Genomic DNA, 26,304 nt, shown 5'->3' with positions numbered 1-26,304 from the left:
CAGACACACACAGACAGACACACTACACACAAACACAGACAGACTACACACACACAGACACACACTCTAACACAAGTGAGTGGTCTAGGTGTACACGCCTGTTCTATGAGTGTGTTATTTTATTAAAACTACAACAAGTTACAAACTTCCTGCATCACCACCACCACTCCTACAGCATCCCCTTGGGGGTCAGAGGTCACGGTCAAGAATTTGGGTCAGAGTTCACAGTCAAGACTCGAGGTCACAGGTCACGGTCAAGAGTTTGGGTCAGAGTTCACAGTCAAGACTCGAGGTCAGAGGTCACGGTCAAGACTCGGGGGGGGGGGGTCAGAATTCAGTGAAACTGGGGGTCAGTGGTCACGGTTAAACCTCGGGGTCAGAGGTCAGGTAGAAGGCTCGGGGGTGCGGGAGGTGGGTGGGGGGGGTGTCAAAGTTCAACCTAAACGTCCGGGGTGGCGGCTGCGTGTGATTGGTCGGGGGTCAGGGTGGGGGGTCAAGGTGGGGGGTCGAGGTGGGGGGGGTCAAGGTGGGGGGGGTCAAGGTGGGGGGTCGAGGTGGGGGGGGTCAAGGTGGGGGGTCGAGGTGGGGGGGTCAAGGTGGGGGGTCGAGGTGGGGGTCACTGCACGCCCCAAACCTCCTCACAGGCACTGCAGAGTTTGCTGCAGGTGAGGGCGGCTGAGAGCGGATAGCTCGAGATGGAGACGGTCCGCTCGGTGTAGTCCACACTCACCTGGTGGGACACACACAGAGAGACACACAGAGAGACACCGTGAGACACAGACACACAGAGACACAGAGACACAGAGAGACAGACACAGAGACATAGAGACACACACTCACCTGGTGGGACACACAGACAGTGAGACACACAGTGAGACACACTGAGACACAGAGACATAGAGACACAGTGAGACACACAGTGAGACACAGAGACACATACAGAGACACAGACACACAGAGACACACACACAGACACAGAGACTCACACAGAGACTCAGCATAGAACATAGAGACACACAGAAACACACAGAGACACACACAGACACACAGAGACTCAGCATAGACAGACACACACAGACCCACATAGACTCACCACACAGAGACCCATAGACTCACCACACAGAGACCCACAGACTCACCACACAGAGACCCATAGACTCACCACACAGAGACCCATAGACTCACCACACAGAGACCCACAGACTCACCACACAGAGACCCATAGACTCACCACACAGAGACCCATAGACTCACCACACAGAGACCAATAGACTCACCACACAGAGACCCATAGACTCACCACACAGAGACCCATAGACTCATCACACAGAGACCCATAGACTCACCACACAGAAACCCATAGACTCACCACACAGAGAGACCCATAGACTCACCACACAGAGACCCATAGACTCATCACACAAAGACCCATAGACTCACCACACAGAGACCCATAGACTCACCACACAGAGAGACCCATAGACTCACCACACAGAGACCCATAGACTCACCACACAGAGACCCATAGACTCACCACACAGAGACCCATAGACTCACCACACAGAGACCCATAGACTCATCACACAGAGACCCACATACTCACCACACAGAGACCCACAGACTCACCACACAGAGACCCACAGACTCACCACACAGAGACCCACAGACTCACCACACAGAGACCCATAGACTCATCACACAGAGACCCATAGACTCACCACACACAGAGACCCACAGACTCACCACACAGAGACCCATAGACTCATCACACAAAGACCCATAGACTCACCACACAGAGACCCAGACTCACTACACAGAGACCCATAGACTCACCACACAGAGACCCATATACTCATCACACAGAGACCCATAGACTCATCACACAGAGACCCATAGACTCATCACACAGAGACCCATAGACTCAGTATAGAGACCCATAGACTCACCACACAGAGACCCATAGACTCACCACACAGAGACCAATAGACTCACCACACAGAGACCCACAGACTCACCACACAGAGACCCACAGACTCACCACACAGAGACCCACAGACTCACCACACAGAGACCCATAGACTCATCACACAGAGACCCATAGACTCACCACACACAGAGACCCACAGACTCACCACACAGAGACCCATAGACTCATCACACAGAGACCCATAGACTCACCACACAGAGACCCATAGACTCACCACACAGAGACCCACAGACTCACCACACAGAGACCCACAGACTCACCACACAGAGACCCACAGACTCACCACACAGAGACCCACAGACTCACCACACAGAGACCCATAGACTCATCACACAGAGACCCATAGACTCACCACACACAGAGACCCACAGACTCACCACACAGAGACCCATAGACTCATTACAGAGAGACCCATAGACTCACCACACAGAGACCCATAGACTCACCACACAGAGACCCATAGACTCACTACACAGAGACCCATAGACTCACCACACAGAAACCGATATACTCATCACACAGAGACCCATAGACTCATCACACAGAGACCCATAGACTCAGTATAGAGACCCATAGATTCACCACACAGAGACCCATATACTCATCACACAGAGACCCATAGATTCATCACACAAAGACCCATAGACTCACCACACACAGAGACCCATAGACTCACCACACAGAGACCCATAGACTCACCACACAGAGACACCCATAGACTCACCACACAGAGACCCATAGACTCATCACACAGAGACCCATAGACTCACCACACAGAGACCCATAGACTCACCACACACAGAGACCCACAGACTCACCACACAGAGACCCATAGACTCACCACACAGAGACCCACAGACTCACCACACAGAGACCCATAGACTCACCACACAGAGACACATAGACTCACCATACAGAGACCCACAGACTCATCACACAGAGACCCATAGAATCACCACACAGAGACCCATAGACTCACCACACAGAGACCCATAGACTCACCACACAGAGACCCATAGACTCACCACACAGAGACCCATAGACTCACCACACAGATACCCATAGACTCAACACAGAGACCCATAGACTCACCACACAGAGACCAATAGACTCATCACACAGAGACCCACAGACTCACCACACAGAGACCCACAGACTCACCACACAGAGACCCATAGACTCACCACACAGAGACCCACAGACTCACCACACAGATACCCATAGACTCACCACACAGAGACCAATAGACTCACCACACAGAGACCCAGAGACTCATCACAGAGACCCATAGCCTCACCACACAGAGACCCATAGACTCACCACACAGAGACCCACAGACTCACCACACAGAGACCCACAGACTCAACACACAGAGACCCACAGACTCACCACACAGAGACCCATAGACTCATCACACAGAGACCCATAGACTCACCACACACAGAGACCCACAGACTCACCACACAGAGACCCATAGACTCATCACACAAAGACCCATAGACTCACCACACAGAGACCCATAGACTCACTACACAGAGACCCATAGACTCACCACACAGAGACCCATATACTCATCACACAGAGACCCATAGACTCATCACACAGACCCACAGACTCACCACACAGAGACCCACAGACTCACCACACAGAGACCCACAGACTCACCACACAGAGACCCACAGACTCACCACACAGAGACCCATAGACTCATCACACAGAGACCCATAGACTCACCACACACAGAGACCCACAGACTCACCACACAGAGACCCATAGACTCATCACACAAAGACCCATAGACTCACCACACAGAGACCCATAGACTCACTACACAGAGACCCATAGACTCACCACACAGAGACCCATATACTCATCACACAGAGACCCATAGACTCACCACACAGAGACCCATAGACTCAGTATAGAGACCCATAGACTCACCACACAGATACCCATAGACTCACCACAAAGAGACCCATAGACTCACCACACAGAGACCCATAGACTCATCACACAGAGACCCATAGACTCACCACACAGAGACCCATAGACTCACCACACAGAGACCCATAGACTCACCACACACAGACCCATAGACTCACCACACAGAGACCCATAGACTCATCACACAAAGACCCATAGACTCACCACACAGAGACCCAGACTCACTACACAGAGACCCATAGACTCACCACACAGAGACCCATATACTCATCACACAGAGACCCATAGACTCATCACACAGAGACCCATAGACTCAGTATAGAGACCCATAGACTCACCACACAGAGACCCATAGACTCACCACACAGAGACCAATAGACTCACCACACAGAGACCCATAGACTCATCACACAGAGACCCACAGACTCACCACACAGAGACCCACAGACTCACCACACAGAGACCCACAGACTCACCACACAGAGACCCACAGACTCACCACACAGAGACCCACAGACTCACCACACAGAGACCCATAGACTCATCACACAGAGACCCATAGACTCACCACACACAGAGACCCACAGACTCACCACACAGAGACCCATAGACTCATCACACAGAGACCCATAGACTCACCACACAGAGACCCATAGACTCACCACACAGAGACCCACAGACTCACCACACAGAGACCCACAGACTCACCACACAGAGACCCACAGACTCACCACACAGAGACCCACAGACTCACCACACAGAGACCCATAGACTCATCACACAGAGACCCATAGACTCACCACACACAGAGACCCACAGACTCACCACACAGAGACCCATAGACTCATTACAGAGAGACCCATAGACTCACCACACAGAGACCCATAGACTCACCACACAGAGACCCATAGACTCACTACACAGAGACCCATAGACTCACCACACAGAAACCGATATACTCATCACACAGAGACCCATAGACTCATCACACAGAGACCCATAGACTCAGTATAGAGACCCATAGATTCACCACACAGAGACCCATATACTCATCACACAGAGACCCATAGATTCATCACACAAAGACCCATAGACTCACCACACACAGAGACCCATAGACTCACCACACAGAGACCCATAGACTCACCACACAGAGACACCCATAGACTCACCACACAGAGACCCATAGACTCATCACACAGAGACCCATAGACTCACCACACAGAGACCCATAGACTCACCACACACAGAGACCCACAGACTCACCACACAGAGACCCATAGACTCACCACACAGAGACCCACAGACTCACCACACAGAGACCCATAGACTCACCACACAGAGACACATAGACTCACCATACAGAGACCCACAGACTCATCACACAGAGACCCATAGAATCACCACACAGAGACCCATAGACTCACCACACAGAGACCCATAGACTCACCACACAGAGACCCATAGACTCACCACACAGAGACCCATAGACTCACCACACAGATACCCATAGACTCAACACAGAGACCCATAGACTCACCACACAGAGACCAATAGACTCATCACACAGAGACCCACAGACTCACCACACAGAGACCCACAGACTCACCACACAGAGACCCATAGACTCACCACACAGAGACCCACAGACTCACCACACAGATACCCATAGACTCACCACACAGAGACCAATAGACTCACCACACAGAGACCCAGAGACTCATCACAGAGACCCATAGCCTCACCACACAGAGACCCATAGACTCACCACACAGAGACCCACAGACTCACCACACAGAGACCCACAGACTCACCACACAGAGACCCACAGACTCACCACACAGAGACCCATAGACTCATCACACAGAGACCCATAGACTCACCACACACAGAGACCCACAGACTCACCACACAGAGACCCATAGACTCATCACACAAAGACCCATAGACTCACCACACAGAGACCCATAGACTCACTACACAGAGACCCATAGACTCACCACACAGAGACCCATATACTCATCACACAGAGACCCATAGACTCATCACACAGAGACCCATAGACTCAGTATAGAGACCCATAGACTCACCACACAGAGACCCATAGACTCACCACACAGAGACCAATAGACTCACCACACAGAGACCCATAGACTCATCACACAGAGACCCATAGACTCACCACACAGAGACCCATAGACTCATCACACAGACCCACAGACTCACCACACAGAGACCCACAGACTCACCACACAGAGACCCACAGACTCACCACACAGAGACCCACAGACTCACCACACAGAGACCCATAGACTCATCACACAGAGACCCATAGACTCACCACACACAGAGACCCACAGACTCACCACACAGAGACCCATAGACTCATCACACAAAGACCCATAGACTCACCACACAGAGACCCATAGACTCACTACACAGAGACCCATAGACTCACCACACAGAGACCCATATACTCATCACACAGAGACCCATAGACTCACCACACAGAGACCCATAGACTCAGTATAGAGACCCATAGACTCACCACACAGATACCCATAGACTCACCACAAAGAGACCCATAGACTCACCACACAGAGACCCATAGACTCATCACACAGAGACCCATAGACTCACCACACAGAGACCCATAGACTCACCACACAGAGACCCATAGACTCACCACACACAGACCCATAGACTCACCACACAGAGACCCATAGACTCACCACACACAGAGACCCATAGACTCACCACACAGAGACCCATAGACTCACCACACAGAGACCCATAGACTCACCACACAGAGACCCATAGACTCACCACAGAGACCCATAGACTCAGTATAGAGACCCATAGACTCACCACACAGAGACCCATAGACTCACCACACACAGACCCATAGACTCACCACACAGAGACCCATAGACTCACCACACAGAGACCCATAGACTCACCACACAGAGACCCATAGACTCACCACACACAGAGACCCATAGACTCACCACACAGAGACCCATAGACTCACCACAGAGACCCATAGACTCACCACACAAACCCATAGACTCACCACACAGAGACCCACAGACTCACCACACAGAGACCCACAAACTCATCACACAGAGACCCATAGACTCATCACACAGAGACACATAGACTCATTACACAGAGACCCATAGACTCACCACACAGAGACCCATAGACTCACCACACAGAGACCCATAGACTCACCACACACAGAGACCCATAGACTCACCACACAGAGACCCATAGACTCACCACAGAGACCCATAGACTCACCACACAAACCCATAGACTCACCACACAGAGACCCACAGACTCACCACACAGAGACCCACAAACTCATCACACAGAGACCCATAGACTCATCACACAGAGACACATAGACTCATTACACAGAGACCCATAGACTCACCACACACAGAGACCCATAGACTCACCACACAGAGACCCATAGACTCACCACACACAGAGACCCATAGACTCACCACACAGAGACCCATAGACTCACCACAGAGACCCATAGACTCACCACACAGAGACCCACAGACTCACCACACAGAGACCCACAGACTCACCACACAGAGACCCATAGACTCATCACACAGAGACCCATAGACTCACCACACACAGAGACCCACAGACTCACCACACAGAGACCCATAGACTCATCACACAAAGACCCATAGACTCACCACACAGAGACCCATAGACTCACTACACAGAGACCCATAGACTCACCACACAGAGACCCATATACTCATCACACAGAGACCCATAGACTCATCACACAGAGACCCATAGACTCAGTATAGAGACCCATAGACTCACCACACAGAGACCCATAGACTCACCACACAGAGACCAATAGACTCACCACACAGAGACCCATAGACTCATCACACAGAGACCCATAGACTCACCACACAGAGACCCATAGACTCATCACACAGACCCACAGACTCACCACACAGAGACCCACAGACTCACCACACAGAGACCCACAGACTCACCACACAGAGACCCACAGACTCACCACACAGAGACCCATAGACTCATCACACAGAGACCCATAGACTCACCACACACAGAGACCCACAGACTCACCACACAGAGACCCATAGACTCATCACACAAAGACCCATAGACTCACCACACAGAGACCCATAGACTCACTACACAGAGACCCATAGACTCACCACACAGAGACCCATATACTCATCACACAGAGACCCATAGACTCACCACACAGAGACCCATAGACTCAGTATAGAGACCCATAGACTCACCACACAGATACCCATAGACTCACCACAAAGAGACCCATAGACTCACCACACAGAGACCCATAGACTCATCACACAGAGACCCATAGACTCACCACACAGAGACCCATAGACTCACCACACAGAGACCCATAGACTCACCACACACAGACCCATAGACTCACCACACAGAGACCCATAGACTCACCACACACAGAGACCCATAGACTCACCACACAGAGACCCATAGACTCACCACACAGAGACCCATAGACTCACCACACAGAGACCCATAGACTCACCACAGAGACCCATAGACTCAGTATAGAGACCCATAGACTCACCACACAGAGACCCATAGACTCACCACACACAGACCCATAGACTCACCACACAGAGACCCATAGACTCACCACACAGAGACCCATAGACTCACCACACAGAGACCCATAGACTCACCACACACAGAGACCCATAGACTCACCACACAGAGACCCATAGACTCACCACAGAGACCCATAGACTCACCACACAAACCCATAGACTCACCACACAGAGACCCACAGACTCACCACACAGAGACCCACAAACTCATCACACAGAGACCCATAGACTCATCACACAGAGACACATAGACTCATTACACAGAGACCCATAGACTCACCACACAGAGACCCATAGACTCACCACACAGAGACCCATAGACTCACCACACACAGAGACCCATAGACTCACCACACAGAGACCCATAGACTCACCACAGAGACCCATAGACTCACCACACAAACCCATAGACTCACCACACAGAGACCCACAGACTCACCACACAGAGACCCACAAACTCATCACACAGAGACCCATAGACTCATCACACAGAGACACATAGACTCATTACACAGAGACCCATAGACTCACCACACACAGAGACCCATAGACTCACCACACAGAGACCCATAGACTCACCACACACAGAGACCCATAGACTCACCACACAGAGACCCATAGACTCACCACAGAGACCCATAGACTCACCACACAGAGACCCATAGACTCACCACACAGAGACCCACAGACTCACCACACACAGAGACCCATAGACTCACCACACAGAGACCCACAGACTCACCACACAGAGACCCATAGACTCACCACACAGAGACCCATAGACTCACCACACAGAGACCCATAGACTCACCACACAGAGACCCACAGACTCACTACACAGAGACCCATAGACTCACTCACACAGAGACCCATAGACTCATCACACAGAGACCCATAGACTCAGTATAGAGACCCATAGACTCATCACACAGAGACCCATAGACTCATCACCACACAGAGACCCATAGACTCACCACACAGAGACCCATAGACTCACCACACAGAGACCCATAGACTCACCACACAGAGACCCATAGACTCACCACACACAGACCCATAGACTCACCACACAGAGACCCATAGACTCATCACACAGAGACCCATAGACTCACCACACAGAGACCCATAGACTCACCACAGAGACCCATAGACTCAGTATAGAGACCCATAGACTCACCACACAGAGACCCATAGACTCACCACACACAGACCCATAGACTCACCACACAGAGACCCATAGACTCACCACACAGAGACCCATAGACTCACCACACAGAGACCCATAGACTCACCACACACAGAGACCCATAGACTCACCACACAGAGACCCATAGACTCACCACAGAGACCCATAGACTCACCACACAGAGACCCACAAACTCATCACACAGAGACCCATAGACTCATCACACAGAGACACATAGACTCATTACACAGAGACCCATAGACTCACCACACACAGAGACCCATAGACTCACCACACAGAGACCCATAGACTCACCACACACAGAGACCCATAGACTCACCACACAGAGACCCATAGACTCACCACAGAGACCCATAGACTCACCACACAGAGACCCATAGATTCACCACACAGAGACCCACAGACTCACCACACACAGAGACCCATAGACTCACCACACAGAGACCCACAGACTCACCACACAGAGACCCATAGACTCACCACACAGAGACCCATAGACTCACCACACAGAGACCCATAGACTCACCACACAGAGACCCATAGACTCACCACACAGAGACCCACAGACTCACTACACAGAGACCCATAGACTCACTCACACAGAGACCCATAGACTCATCACACAGAGACCCATAGACTCAGTATAGAGACCCATAGACTCATCACACAGAGACCCATAGACTCACCACACACAGAGACCCACAGACTCACCACACAGAGACCCATAGACTCATCACACAAAGACCCATAGACTCACCACACAGAGACCCATAGACTCACTACACAGAGACCCATAGACTCACCACACAGAGACCCATAGACTCACCACACAGAGACCCATATACTCATCACACAGAGACCCATAGACTCATCACACAGAGACCCATAGACTCAGTATAGAGACCCATAGACTCACCACACAGAGACCCATAGACTCACCACACAGAGACCAATAGACTCACCACACAGAGACCCATAGACTCATCACACAGAGACCCATAGACTCACCACACAGAGACCCATAGACTCATCACACAGACCCACAGACTCACCACACAGAGACCCACAGACTCACCACACAGAGACCCACAGACTCACCACACAGAGACCCACAGACTCACCACACAGAGACCCACAGACTCACCACACGGAGACCCATAGACTCATCACACAGAGACCCATAGACTCACCACACACAGAGACCCACAGACTCACCACACAGAGACCCATAGACTCATCACACAAAGACCCATAGACTCACCACACAGAGACCCATAGACTCACTACACAGAGACCCATAGACTCACCACACAGAGACCCATATACTCATCACACAGAGACCCATAGACTCACCACACAGAGACCCATAGACTCAGTATAGAGACCCATAGACTCACCACACAGATACCCATAGACTCACCACAAAGAGACCCATAGACTCACCACACAGAGACCCATAGACTCATCACACAGAGACCCATAGACTCACCACACAGAGACCCATAGACTCACCACACAGAGACCCATAGACTCACCACACACAGACCCATAGACTCACCACACAGAGACCCATAGACTCACCACACACAGAGACCCATAGACTCACCACAGAGACCCATAGACTCAGTATAGAGACCCATAGACTCACCACACAGAGACCCATAGACTCACCACACACAGACCCATAGACTCACCACACAGAGACCCATAGACTCACCACACAGAGACCCATAGACTCACCACACAGAGACCCATAGACTCACCACACACAGAGACCCATAGACTCACCACACAGAGACCCATAGACTCACCACAGAGACCCATAGACTCACCACACAAACCCATAGACTCACCACACAGAGACCCACAGACTCACCACACAGAGACCCACAAACTCATCACACAGAGACCCATAGACTCATCACACAGAGACACATAGACTCATTACACAGAGACCCATAGACTCACCACACAGAGACCCATAGACTCACCACACAGAGACCCATAGACTCACCACACACAGAGACCCATAGACTCACCACACAGAGACCCATAGACTCACCACAGAGACCCATAGACTCACCACACAAACCCATAGACTCACCACACAGAGACCCACAGACTCACCACACAGAGACCCACAAACTCATCACACAGAGACCCATAGACTCATCACACAGAGACACATAGACTCATTACACAGAGACCCATAGACTCACCACACACAGAGACCCATAGACTCACCACACAGAGACCCATAGACTCACCACACACAGAGACCCATAGACTCACCACACAGAGACCCATAGACTCACCACAGAGACCCATAGACTCACCACACAGAGACCCATAGACTCACCACACAGCGACCCACAGACTCACCACACACAGAGACCCATAGACTCACCACACAGAGACCCACAGACTCACCACACAGAGACCCATAGACTCACCACACAGAGACCCATAGACTCACCACACAGAGACCCATAGACTCACCACACAGAGACCCACAGACTCACTACACAGAGACCCATAGACTCACTCACACAGAGACCCATAGACTCATCACACAGAGACCCATAGACTCAGTATAGAGACCCATAGACTCATCACACAGAGACCCATAGACTCATCACCACACAGAGACCCATAGACTCACCACACAGAGACCCATAGACTCACCACACAGAGACCCATAGACTCACCACACACAGACCCATAGACTCACCACACAGAGACCCATAGACTCATCACACAGAGACCCATAGACTCACCACACAGAGACCCATAGACTCACCACAGAGACCCATAGACTCAGTATAGAGACCCATAGACTCACCACACAGAGACCCATAGACTCACCACACACAGACCCATAGACTCACCACACAGAGACCCATAGACTCACCACACAGAGACCCATAGACTCACCACACAGAGACCCATAGACTCACCACACACAGAGACCCATAGACTTACCACACAGAGACCCATAGACTCACCACAGAGACCCATAGACTCACCACACAGAGACCCATAGACTCACCACAGAGACCCATAGACTCACCACACAGAGACCCATAGACTCATCACACAGACCCACAGACTCACCACACAGAGACCCACAGACTCACCACACAGAGACCCACAGACTCACCACACAGAGACCCACAGACTCACCACACAGAGACCCATAGACTCATCACACAGAGACCCATAGACTCACCACACACAGAGACCCACAGACTCACCACACAGAGACCCATAGACTCATCACACAAAGACCCATAGACTCACCACACAGAGACCCATAGACTCACTACACAGAGACCCATAGACTCACCACACAGAGACCCATATACTCATCACACAGAGACCCATAGACTCACCACACAGAGACCCATAGACTCAGTATAGAGACCCATAGACTCACCACACAGATACCCATAGACTCACCACAAAGAGACCCATAGACTCACCACACAGAGACCCATAGACTCATCACACAGAGACCCATAGACTCACCACACAGAGACCCATAGACTCACCACACAGAGACCCATAGACTCACCACACACAGACCCATAGACTCACCACACAGAGACCCATAGACTCACCACACACAGAGACCCATAGACTCACCACACAGAGACCCATAGACTCACCACACAGAGACCCATAGACTCACCACACAGAGACCCATAGACTCACCACAGAGACCCATAGACTCAGTATAGAGACCCATAGACTCACCACACAGAGACCCATAGACTCACCACACACAGACCCATAGACTCACCACACAGAGACCCATAGACTCACCACACAGAGACCCATAGACTCACCACACAGAGACCCATAGACTCACCACACACAGAGACCCATAGACTCACCACACAGAGACCCATAGACTCACCACAGAGACCCAGACTCACCACACAAACCCATAGACTCACCACACAGAGACCCACAGACTCACCACACAGAGACCCACAAACTCATCACACAGAGACCCATAGACTCATCACACAGAGACACATAGACTCATTACACAGAGACCCATAGACTCACCACACAGAGACCCATAGACTCACCACACAGAGACCCATAGACTCACCACACACAGAGACCCATAGACTCACCACACAGAGACCCATAGACTCACCACAGAGACCCATAGACTCACCACACAAACCCATAGACTCACCACACAGAGACCCACAGACTCACCACACAGAGACCCACAAACTCATCACACAGAGACCCATAGACTCATCACACAGAGACACATAGACTCATTACACAGAGACCCATAGACTCACCACACACAGAGACCCATAGACTCACCACACAGAGACCCATAGACTCACCACACACAGAGACCCATAGACTCACCACACAGAGACCCATAGACTCACCACAGAGACCCATAGACTCACCACACAGAGACCCATAGACTCACCACACAGAGACCCACAGACTCACCACACACAGAGACCCATAGACTCACCACACAGAGACCCACAGACTCACCACACAGAGACCCATAGACTCACCACACAGAGACCCATAGACTCACCACACAGAGACCCATAGACTCACCACACAGAGACCCACAGACTCACTACACAGAGACCCATAGACTCACTCACACAGAGACCCATAGACTCATCACACAGAGACCCATAGACTCAGTATAGAGACCCATAGACTCATCACACAGAGACCCATAGACTCATCACCACACAGAGACCCATAGACTCACCACACAGAGACCCATAGACTCACCACACAGAGACCCATAGACTCACCACACAGAGACCCATAGACTCACCACACACAGACCCATAGACTCACCACACAGAGACCCATAGACTCATCACACAGAGACCCATAGACTCACCACACAGAGACCCATAGACTCACCACAGAGACCCATAGACTCAGTATAGAGACCCATAGACTCACCACACAGAGACCCATAGACTCACCACACACAGACCCATAGACTCACCACACAGAGACCCATAGACTCACCACACAGAGACCCATAGACTCACCACACAGAGACCCATAGACTCACCACACACAGAGACCCATAGACTCACCACACAGAGACCCATAAACTCACCACAGAGACCCATAGACTCACCACACAGAGACCCACAAACTCATCACACAGAGACCCATAGACTCATCACACAGAGACACATAGACTCATTACACAGAGACCCATAGACTCACCACACACAGAGACCCATAGACTCACCACACAGAGACCCATAGACTCACCACACACAGAGACCCATAGACTCACCACACAGAGACCCATAGACTCACCACAGAGACCCATAGACTCACCACACAGAGACCCATAGACTCACCACACAGAGACCCACAGACTCACCACACACAGAGACCCATAGACTCACCACACAGAGACCCACAGACTCACCACACAGAGACCCATAGACTCACCACACAGAGACCCATAGACTCACCACACAGAGACCCATAGACTCACCACACAGAGACCCATAGACTCACCACACAGAGACCCACAGACTCACTACACAGAGACCCATAGACTCACTCACACAGAGACCCATAGACTCATCACACAGAGACCCATAGACTCAGTATAGAGACCCATAGACTCATCACACAGAGACCCATAGACTCACCACACACAGAGACCCACAGACTCACCACACAGAGACCCATAGACTCATCACACAAAGACCCATAGACTCACCACACAGAGACCCATAGACTCACTACACAGAGACCCATAGACTCACCACACAGAGACCCATAGACTCACCACACAGAGACCCATATACTCATCACACAGAGACCCATAGACTCATCACACAGAGACCCATAGACTCAGTATAGAGACCCATAGACTCACCACACAGAGACCCATAGACTCACCACACAGAGACCAATAGACTCACCACACAGAGACCCATAGACTCATCACACAGAGACCCATAGACTCACCACACAGAGACCCATAGACTCATCACACAGACCCACAGACTCACCACACAGAGACCCACAGACTCACCACACAGAGACCCACAGACTCACCACACAGAGACCCACAGACTCACCACACAGAGACCCACAGACTCACCACACGGAGACCCATAGACTCATCACACAGAGACCCATAGACTCACCACACACAGAGACCCACAGACTCACCACACAGAGACCCATAGACTCATCACACAAAGACCCACAGACTCACCACACAGAGACCCATAGACTCATCACACAGAGACCCATAGACTCACCACACACAGAGACCCACAGACTCACCACACAGAGACCCATAGACTCATCACACAAAGACCCATAGACTCACCACACAGAGACCCATAGACTCACTACACAGAGACCCATAGACTCACCACACAGAGACCCATATACTCATCACACAGAGACCCATAGACTCACCACACAGAGACCCATAGACTCAGTATAGAGACCCATAGACTCACCACACAGATACCCATAGACTCACCACAAAGAGACCCATAGACTCACCACACAGAGACCCATAGACTCATCACACAGAGACCCATAGACTCACCACACAGAGACCCATAGACTCACCACACAGAGACCCATAGACTCACCACACACAGACCCATAGACTCACCACACAGAGACCCATAGACTCACCACACACAGAGACCCATAGACTCACCACACAGAGACCCATAGACTCACCACACACAGACCCATAGACTCACCACACAGAGACCCATAGACTCACCACAGAGACCCATAGACTCAGTATAGAGACCCATAGACTCACCACACAGAGACCCATAGACTCACCACACACAGACCCATAGACTCACCACACAGAGACCCATAGACTCACCACACAGAGACCCATAGACTCACCACACAGAGACCCATAGACTCACCACACACAGAGACCCATAGACTCACCACACAGAGACCCATAGACTCACCACAGAGACCCATAGACTCACCACACAAACCCATAGACTCACCACACAGAGACCCACAGACTCACCACACAGAGACCCACAAACTCATCACACAGAGACCCATAGACTCATCACACAGAGACACATAGACTCATTACACAGAGACCCATAGACTCACCACACAGAGACCCATAGACTCACCACACAGAGACCCATAGACTCACCACACACAGAGACCCATAGACTCACCACACAGAGACCCATAGACTCACCACAGAGACCCATAGACTCACCACACAAACCCATAGACTCACCACACAGAGACCCACAGACTCACCACACAGAGACCCACAAACTCATCACACAGAGACCCATAGACTCATCACACAGAGACACATAGACTCATTACACAGAGACCCATAGACTCACCACACACAGAGACCCATAGACTCACCACACAGAGACCCATAGACTCACCACACACAGAGACCCATAGACTCACCACACAGAGACCCATAGACTCACCACAGAGACCCATAGACTCACCACACAGAGACCCATAGACTCACCACACAGCGACCCACAGACTCACCACACACAGAGACCCATAGACTCACCACACAGAGACCCACAGACTCACCACACAGAGACCCATAGACTCACCACACAGAGACCCATAGACTCACCACACAGAGACCCATAGACTCACCACACAGAGACCCACAGACTCACTACACAGAGACCCATAGACTCACTCACACAGAGACCCATAGACTCATCACACAGAGACCCATAGACTCAGTATAGAGACCCATAGACTCATCACACAGAGACCCATAGACTCATCACCACACAGAGACCCATAGACTCACCACACAGAGACCCATAGACTCACCACACAGAGACCCATAGACTCACCACACACAGACCCATAGACTCACCACACAGAGACCCATAGACTCATCACACAGAGACCCATAGACTCACCACACAGAGACCCATAGACTCACCACAGAGACCCATAGACTCAGTATAGAGACCCATAGACTCACCACACAGAGACCCATAGACTCACCACACACAGACCCATAGACTCACCACACAGAGACCCATAGACTCACCACACAGAGACCCATAGACTCACCACACAGAGACCCATAGACTCACCACACACAGAGACCCATAGACTCACCACACAGAGACCCATAGACTCACCACAGAGACCCATAGACTCACCACACAGAGACCCACAAACTCATCACACAGAGACCCATAGACTCATCACACAGAGACACATAGACTCATTACACAGAGACCCATAGACTCACCACACACAGAGACCCATAGACTCACCACACAGAGACCCATAGACTCACCACACACAGAGACCCATAGACTCACCACACAGAGACCCATAGACTCACCACAGAGACCCATAGACTCACCACACAGAGACCCATAGACTCACCACACAGAGACCCACAGACTCACCACACACAGAGACCCATAGACTCACCACACAGAGACCCACAGACTCACCACACAGAGACCCATAGACTCACCACACAGAGACCCATAGACTCACCACACAGAGACCCATAGACTCACCACACAGAGACCCACAGACTCACTACACAGAGACCCATAGACTCACTCACACAGAGACCCATAGACTCATCACACAGAGACCCATAGACTCAGTATAGAGACCCATAGACTCATCACACAGAGACCCATAGACTCATCACCACACAGAGACCCATAGACTCACCACACAGAGACCCATAGACTCACCACACACAGACCCATAGACTCACCACACAGAGACCCATAGACTCATCACACAGAGACCCATAGACTCACCACACAGAGACCCATAGACTCACCACAGAGACCCATAGACTCAGTATAGAGACCCATAGACTCACCACACAGAGACCCATAGACTCACCACACACAGACCCATAGACTCACCACACAGAGACCCATAGACTCACCACACAGAGACCCATAGACTCACCACACAGAGACCCATAGACTCACCACACACAGAGACCCATAGACTCACCACACAGAGACCCATAGACTCACCACAGAGACCCATAGACTCACCACACAAACCCATAGACTCACCACACAGAGACCCACAGACTCACCACACAGAGACCCACAAACTCATCACACAGAGACCCATAGACTCATCACACAGAGACACATAGACTCATTACACAGAGACCCATAGACTCACCACACAGAGACCCATAGACTCACCACACAGAGACCCATAGACTCACCACACACAGAGACCCATAGACTCACCACACAGAGACCCATAGACTCACCACAGAGACCCATAGACTCACCACACAAACCCATAGACTCACCACACAGAGACCCACAGACTCACCACACAGAGACCCACAAACTCATCACACAGAGACCCATAGACTCATCACACAGAGACACATAGACTCATTACACAGAGACCCATAGACTCACCACACACAGAGACCCATAGACTCACCACACAGAGACCCATAGACTCACCACACACAGAGACCCATAGACTCACCACACACAGAGACCCATAGACTCACCACACAGAGACCCATAGACTCACCACAGAGACCCATAGACTCACCACACAGAGACCCATAGACTCACCACACAGAGACCCACAGACTCACCACACACAGAGACCCATAGACTCACCACACAGAGACCCACAGACTCACCACACAGAGACCCATAGACTCACCACACAGAGACCCATAGACTCACCACACAGAGACCCATAGACTCACCACACAGAGACCCACAGACTCACTACACAGAGACCCATAGACTCACTCACACAGAGACCCATAGACTCATCACACAGAGACCCATAGACTCAGTATAGAGACCCATAGACTCATCACCACACAGAGACCCATAGACTCACCACACAGAGACCCATAGACTCACCACACAGAGACCCATAGACTCACCACACACAGACCCATAGACTCACCACACAGAGACCCATAGACTCATCACACAGAGACCCATAGACTCACCACACAGAGACCCATATACGAATCACACAGAGACCCATAGACTCATCACACAGAGACCCATAGACTCACCACACAGAGACCCACAGACTCACCACACACAGAGACCCATAGACTCACCACACAGAGACCCATAGACTCACCACACAGAGACACCCATAGACTCACCACACAGAGACCCACAGACTCATCACACAGAGACCCATAGACTCACCACACAGAGACCCATAGACTCACTCACACAGAGACCCATAGAATCACCACACAGAGACCCATAGACTCACCACACAGAGACCCATAGACTCACCACACAGAGACCCATAGACTCATCACACAGAGACCCATAGACTCATCACCACACAGAGACCCATAGACTCACCACACAGAGACCCATAGACTCACCACACAGAGACCCATAGACTCACCACACACAGAGACCCATAGACTCACCACACAGAGACCCATAGACTCACCACACAGAGACCCATAGACTCATCACACAGAGACCCATAGACTCACCACACAGAAACCCATAGACTCACCACACAGAGACCCATAGACTCACCACACAGAGACCCATAAACTCACCACACAGAGACCCATAGACTCACCACACAGAGACCCATAGACTCATCACACAGAGACCCATAGACTCACCACACAGAGACCCATATACGAATCACACAGAGACCCATAGACTCATCACACAGAGACCCATAGACTCATCACACAGAGACCCATAGACTCACCACACAGAGACCCATATACTCATCACACAGAGACCCATAGACTCACCACACAGAGACCCACAGACTCACCACACACAGAGACCCATAGACTCACCACACAGAGACCCATAGACTCACCACACAGAGACACCCATAGACTCACCACACAGAGACCCATAGACTCATCACACAGAGACCCATAGACTCACCACACAGAGACCCATAGACTCACTCACACAGAGACCCATAGACTCATCACACAGAGACCCATAGAATCACCACACAGAGACCCATAGACTCACCACACAGAGACCCATAGACTCACCACACAGAGACCCATAGACTCATCACACAGAGACCCATAGACTCATCACCACACAGAGACCCATAGACTCACCACACAGAGACCCATAGACTCACCACACAGAGACCCATAGACTCACCACACACAGAGACCCATAGACTCACCACACAGAGACCCATAGACTCACCACACAGAGACCCATAGACTCATCACACAGAGACCCATAGACTCACCACACAGAAACCCATAGACTCACCACACAGAGACCCATAGACTCACCACACAGAGACCCACCACACAGAGACCCATAGACTCACCACACAGAGACCCATAAACTCACCACACAGAGACCCATAGACTCACCACACAGAGACCCATAGACTCATCACACAGAGACCCATAGACTCACCACACAGAAACCCATAGACTCACCACACAGAGACCCATAGACTCACCACACAGAGACCCACCACACAGAGACCCATAGACTCACCACACAGAGACCCATAGACTCACCACACAGAGACCCATAGACTCATCACACAGAGACCCATAGACTCACCACACAGAAACCCATAGACTCACCACACAGAGACCCATAGACTCACCACACAGAGACCCACCACACAGAGACCCATAGACTCACCACACAGAGACCCATAAACTCACCACACAGAGACCCATAGACTCACCACACAGAGACCCATAGACTCATCACACAGAGACCCATAGACTCACCACACAGAAACCCATAGACTCACCACACAGAGACCCATAGACTCACCACACAGAGACCCACCACACAGAGACCCATAGACTCATCACACAGACACCCATAGACTCATCACACAGAGACCCATAGACTCATCACACAGACACCCATAGACTCACCACACACAGACCCATAGACTCACACGTGGGTGGGTGTTCACTACCACCCCCCCACTACCACCCCCCCCCCACTACCCCCCCCACTACCCCCCAGACGTCTCACCGCTCCGTGTGCGAAGGCTCCAATGACCACCACAATTGGCTCGTCGCTGGGTAGCGGCGGCAGCAGATCACGTGGGGTTAGGGGCTCGCCCTGAAACGACGTGGACACCTTGGGGCAGCCCACGGGGAGGTGCTCACTTACAGGGTTCTTGATCACCTGTGGGGGGGGTGGGGGGAGGAGTGGTGGTGAGTAGTGGGGGGAGGGGTGTGGGTGTGTGGTGTGGTGGGGGGAGGGGTGTGGGTGTGGTGGGTGTGGTGGGTGGGTGGGTGTGGTGTGGGTGTGGGTGGGTGGGTGGTGTGGTGGGGGGTGGTGGGGGGAGGGGTGGGTGTGTGTGGTGGGTTGTGTGGGTGGGTGTGGGTGGGTGTGGGTGGGTGTGGGTGGGTGGGTGTGTGTGGTGTGGTGGTGTAGGTTGTGTGTGGGTGTGGTGGGTGTAGTGGTGTGGGTGGGTGTGGTGGTGTGGGTGGGGGTGGTGGATGTGGTGGGGGTAGTGGTGTGGTGGGTTGTGTGGGTGTGGTGGTGTGGATTTTGGGTGTGGTGGGGGTAGTGGGGGGTGGTGGGGGGTAGTGGGGGTGGTGGGAGGTAGTGGGGGGTAGTGGGGGGTGGTGGGGGGTGGTGGGGGGTAGTGGGGGGTGGTGGGGGGTGGTGGGGGGTAGTGGGGGGTAGTGGGGGGTGATGAACTCACCCTGAGAAGCTTCTGTGGCCCATCAGAGGCTCGCACGCTGAGTTTGTGCAACAGCTGAACTGTGGGGTAGAAGGGAGACATCAGAGTGAGTGGATGGGTGGGTGGGTGAGTGAGTGGATGGGTGGGTGGGTGAGTGGGTGGGTGGGTGAGTGGGTGGGTGAGTGGGTGAGTGGGTGGGTGGGTGAGTGGGTGGGTGGGTGAGTGGGTGGGTGGGTGAGTGGGTGGGTGGGTGGGTGAGTGGGTGGGTGGGTGAGTGAGTGGGTGGGTGAGTGGGTGGGTGGGTGAGTGGATGATTTGGTGGGTGAGTGAGTGGGTGGGTGAGTGAGTGGGTGAGTGAGTGGGTGAGTGGGTGGGTGGGTGGCTGGGTGGGTGGGTGAGTGAGTGCGTGGATGATTTGGTGGGTGAGTGGGTGAGTGGGTGAGTGAGTGAGCGGGTGAGTGAGTGGGTGGGTGAGTGGGTGGGTGAGTGGGTGGGTGAGTGGGTGGGTGAGTGGGTGAGTGGGTGGGTGAGTGAGTGGGTGAGTGGATGATTTGGTGGGTGAGTGGGTGAGTGGGTGAGTGAGTGAGCGGGTGAGTGAGTGGGTGGGTGGGTGAGTGGGTGGGTGAGTGGGTGGGTGAGTGGGTGGGTGAGTGAGCGGGTGAGTGAGTGGGTGGGTGGGTTAGTGGGTGGGTGAGTGGGTGGGTGAGTGAGCGGGTGAGTGAGCGGGTGGGTGAGTGGGTGGGTGAGTGGGTGGGTGAGTGAGCGGGTGAGTGAGTGGGTGGGTGGGTGAGTGGGTGGGTGAGTGGCTGAGTGAGTGAGCGGGTGAGTGAGTGGGTGAGTGGGTGGGTGAGTGAGTGGGTGGGTGAGTGGGTGGGTGAGTGAGTGGGTGGGTGTGTGAGTGGGTGGGTGGGTGAGTGAGTGGGTGAGTGAGTGGGTGGATGATTTAGTGAGTGAGTGATTCAGTTGGTGAGTGAGTGGGTGAGTGAGTGGATGATTTAGTGAGTGTGTGAGTGAGTGATTTAGTGAGTGGGTGGGTAGGTGAGTGAGTGGGTGAGTGTGTGAGTGGGTGAGTGGGTGAGTGAGTGTGTGAGTGAGTGGGTGTGTGAGTGAGTGGGTTAGTGAGTGAGTGATTCAGTTGGTGAGTGAGTGAGTGGGTAGGCGGGCGACCGACCAACCGAGCGACTCACCCATGAGGCCACAGAATCGGTCGAACGTGCGAGGGATCCGTGTCTGCGGGTTCACCTGGATGAGCACATTGCTGGCTGTGTGGATGAACACCTGGAGCATCCCAGCGCGGTTCAGGGGACTGTCCAGCAGCATCAGCAGGCACTGCTCGTCAGACCAACCCCGCCACAGACAAAGATTCCCCGCACGCCGCGAAGCCTTCAACGGAGCGTCGGGGCAAGTGCCGGGAGCTGGCAGGCAGCGGTGGCTGGCCCGCCGGCTACGAAGGCCGGCACCGGGTCTGTTTGTGTGAGTCAGTGTGTGTGTGGGCAGGTGAGTGGGTGGGTGGGTGAGTGGGTGAGTGGGTGGGTGAGTGGGTGGGTGGGTGAGTGGGTGGGTGAGTGAGTGGGTGGGTGGGTGGGTGAGTGGGTGGGTGAGTGGGTGGGTGAGTGGGTGAGTGGGTGAGTGAGTGGGTGTGTGAGTGCATGTGGGCAGGTGAGTGAGTGGGTGGGTGAGTGAGTGAGTGGGTGGGTGAGTGGGTGGGTGTGTGGGTGAGTGGGCAGGTGAGTGAGTGTGTGGGCGGGTGAGTGGGTGGGTGAGTGGGTGGGTGTGTGGGTGAGTGGGCAGGTGAGTGAGTGTGTGGGTGGTTGAGTGAGTGGGTGAGTGGATGTATGACTGGTTGCTGGTTGGGTGAATGGGTGGGTGGGTGAGTGAATGAGTTAGTGGGTGAGTGCGTGTGTGTATGGTGAGAACTCCGCATAGATGGACTCACCCGGTGGGTGACTCACCCGGTGGGTGACTCACCTGGTGAGTGACTCACCTGGTGAGTGACTCACCTGGTGGGTGACTCAACCGGTGAGCGACTCACCCGGTGGGTGACTCACCTGGTGGGTGACTCACCCGGTGAGTGACTCACCTGGTGGGTGACTCACCTGGTGGGTGACTCACCTGGTGGGTGACTCACCTGGTGGGTGACTCACCCAGCGGGTGACTCACCTGGTGAGTGATGTCTGGCCGTGCCGAACCAGGGTCTCGCTTCAGCCGCTTCAGCACAGATTTGTGTTTGTCGCAGTTCAGCAGCTCGAAGGATTTCCCTTGCTGGGGGGCACGGGGGGGGCACGGGGGGGGCACGGGGGGGGGCACGGGGGGGGCACGGGGGGGCACGGGGGGGGGCACGGGGGGGGGGAACAGCGTCATCAGCATTAACATCCACCATCACCACCACCACCACCATCACCACCACCACCACCATCACCACCACCACCCCCACCACCACCACCCCCACCACCACCACCCCCACCACCACCACCTCCACCCCCACCACCCCCACCACCATCACCACCCCCACCACCACCACCACCACCACCACCACCATCACCACCACCACCACCACCACCACCACCATCACCCCACCACCACCTCCACCACCACCACCACCACCACCACCACCACCACCACCACCCACCACCATCCACCACCACCACCACCACCCCCACCACCACCACCACCATCACCACCCCCACCACCACCATCACCACCACCACCACCACCCCCACCACCACCACCACCATCACCACCACCACCACCATCACCACCACCACCACCACCCCCACCACCACCACCACCATCACCACCACCACCACCATCACCACCACCACCACCATCACCACCACCACCACCATCACCACCACCACCCCCACCACCACCACCCCCACCACCACCACCCCCACCACCACCACCACCACCCCCATCACCACCACCACCACCACCCCCACCACCATCACCACCCCCACCACCACCACCACCACCCCCACCTTGACTGTCTCGAGCGCGGCGCCCTCCAGCACCACCACGAGACGGCGCCCTCCCTTGGCGGTGCCGCGCCCGGAGATCGGCCGCGGCATCTTCGCCTCTGAAGCCTCCTCGGCATCGTCTGCGGCGTGGGGCCTCCTGCGCGCAGCCATCTTGGTTTGTGTCCACTTCCGGCCTCGCCCCCGCCAGATGTAGCGACGTCACTTCCGTCCCACGTGGGTGAGCGATTTGGGTCGCAGCGGAATGACGTCACCGCATGACGCCTATGTTGCGTGCCGTTACCGCGTAACGGATTCTGCGTCGTGACGTCATCGCGGGCCAACTTGCTGGGTGACACCCTTGCATGATGACGTCGGTATATATTGATTTAAAAATTACGTATTTAGAAATCTCTGTGTGGTGAGTCTGTGGGTCTCTGTGTGGTGAGTCTATGGGTCTCTGTGTGGTGAGTCTATGGGTCTCTGTGTGTGGTGAGTCTATGGGTCTCTGTGTGGTGAGTCTATGGGTCTCTGTGTGGTGAGTCTATGGGTCTCTGTGTGGTGAGTATGGGTTTCTGTGTGGTGAGTCTATGGGTCTCTGTGTGGTGAGTCTATGGGTCTCCATGTGGTGAGTCTATGGGTCTCTGTGTGATGAGTATGGGTTTCTGTGTGGTGAGTCTATGGGTCTCTGTGTGGTGAGTCTATGGGTCTCTGTGTGGTGAGTCTATGGGTCTCTGTGTGATGAGTATGGGTTTCTGTGTGGTGAGTCTATGGGTCTCTGTGTGGTGAGTCTATGGGTCTCCATGTGGTGAGTCTATG

At 53.1% G+C, this 26,304-nt stretch overlaps 1 protein-coding gene across 1 annotated transcript; it reads right to left on the bottom strand.

Moving 5' to 3' along the window:
* Positions 1-101: 101 nt before the first annotated feature.
* EMG1 (EMG1 N1-specific pseudouridine methyltransferase) lies at positions 102-25,733 on the bottom strand. The gene is made up of 7 exons (XM_076056324.1): positions 25,510-25,733; positions 24,692-24,793; positions 23,719-23,860; positions 22,553-22,611; positions 21,871-22,026; positions 597-730; positions 102-554 (listed from the first exon to the last, which is right to left on the bottom strand). The coding sequence occupies exons 1-6, from the start codon at positions 25,657-25,659 to the stop codon at positions 617-619; spliced, it is 723 nt and encodes a 240-aa protein (XP_075912439.1). The 5' UTR covers positions 25,660-25,733; the 3' UTR covers positions 102-554; positions 597-616.
* Positions 25,734-26,304: the final 571 nt, after the last annotated feature.

This window comes from Petromyzon marinus, chromosome 75 (assembly GCF_048934315.1).
Source record: "Petromyzon marinus isolate PM22_M1 ecotype Great Lakes invasive population chromosome 75, UKy_Petmar_22M1.pri1.0, whole genome shotgun sequence".
In the NCBI taxonomy this organism is placed as follows: Eukaryota; Metazoa; Chordata; class Hyperoartia; order Petromyzontiformes; family Petromyzontidae; genus Petromyzon; species Petromyzon marinus.
This window is presented reverse-complemented; position numbering and strand designations above follow the sequence as displayed.

What these genes read in the sequence shown, in the direction of transcription:
- EMG1 (XM_076056324.1), bottom strand. Translation starts at nt 25,659, where the DNA reads ATGGCTGCGCGCAGGAGGCCCCACGCCGCAGACGATGCCGAGGAGGCT. An exon ending in CCGCGCTCGAGACAGTCAAG is followed by an intron (nt 24,794 to 25,509) that starts GTGGGGGTGGTG and finishes CGTGCCCCCCAG; the next exon opens with CAAGGGAAATCCTTCGAGCT. An exon ending in CCGATTCTGTGGCCTCATGG is followed by an intron (nt 22,612 to 23,718) that starts GTGAGTCGCTCG and finishes TCTACCCCACAG; the next exon opens with TTCAGCTGTTGCACAAACTC.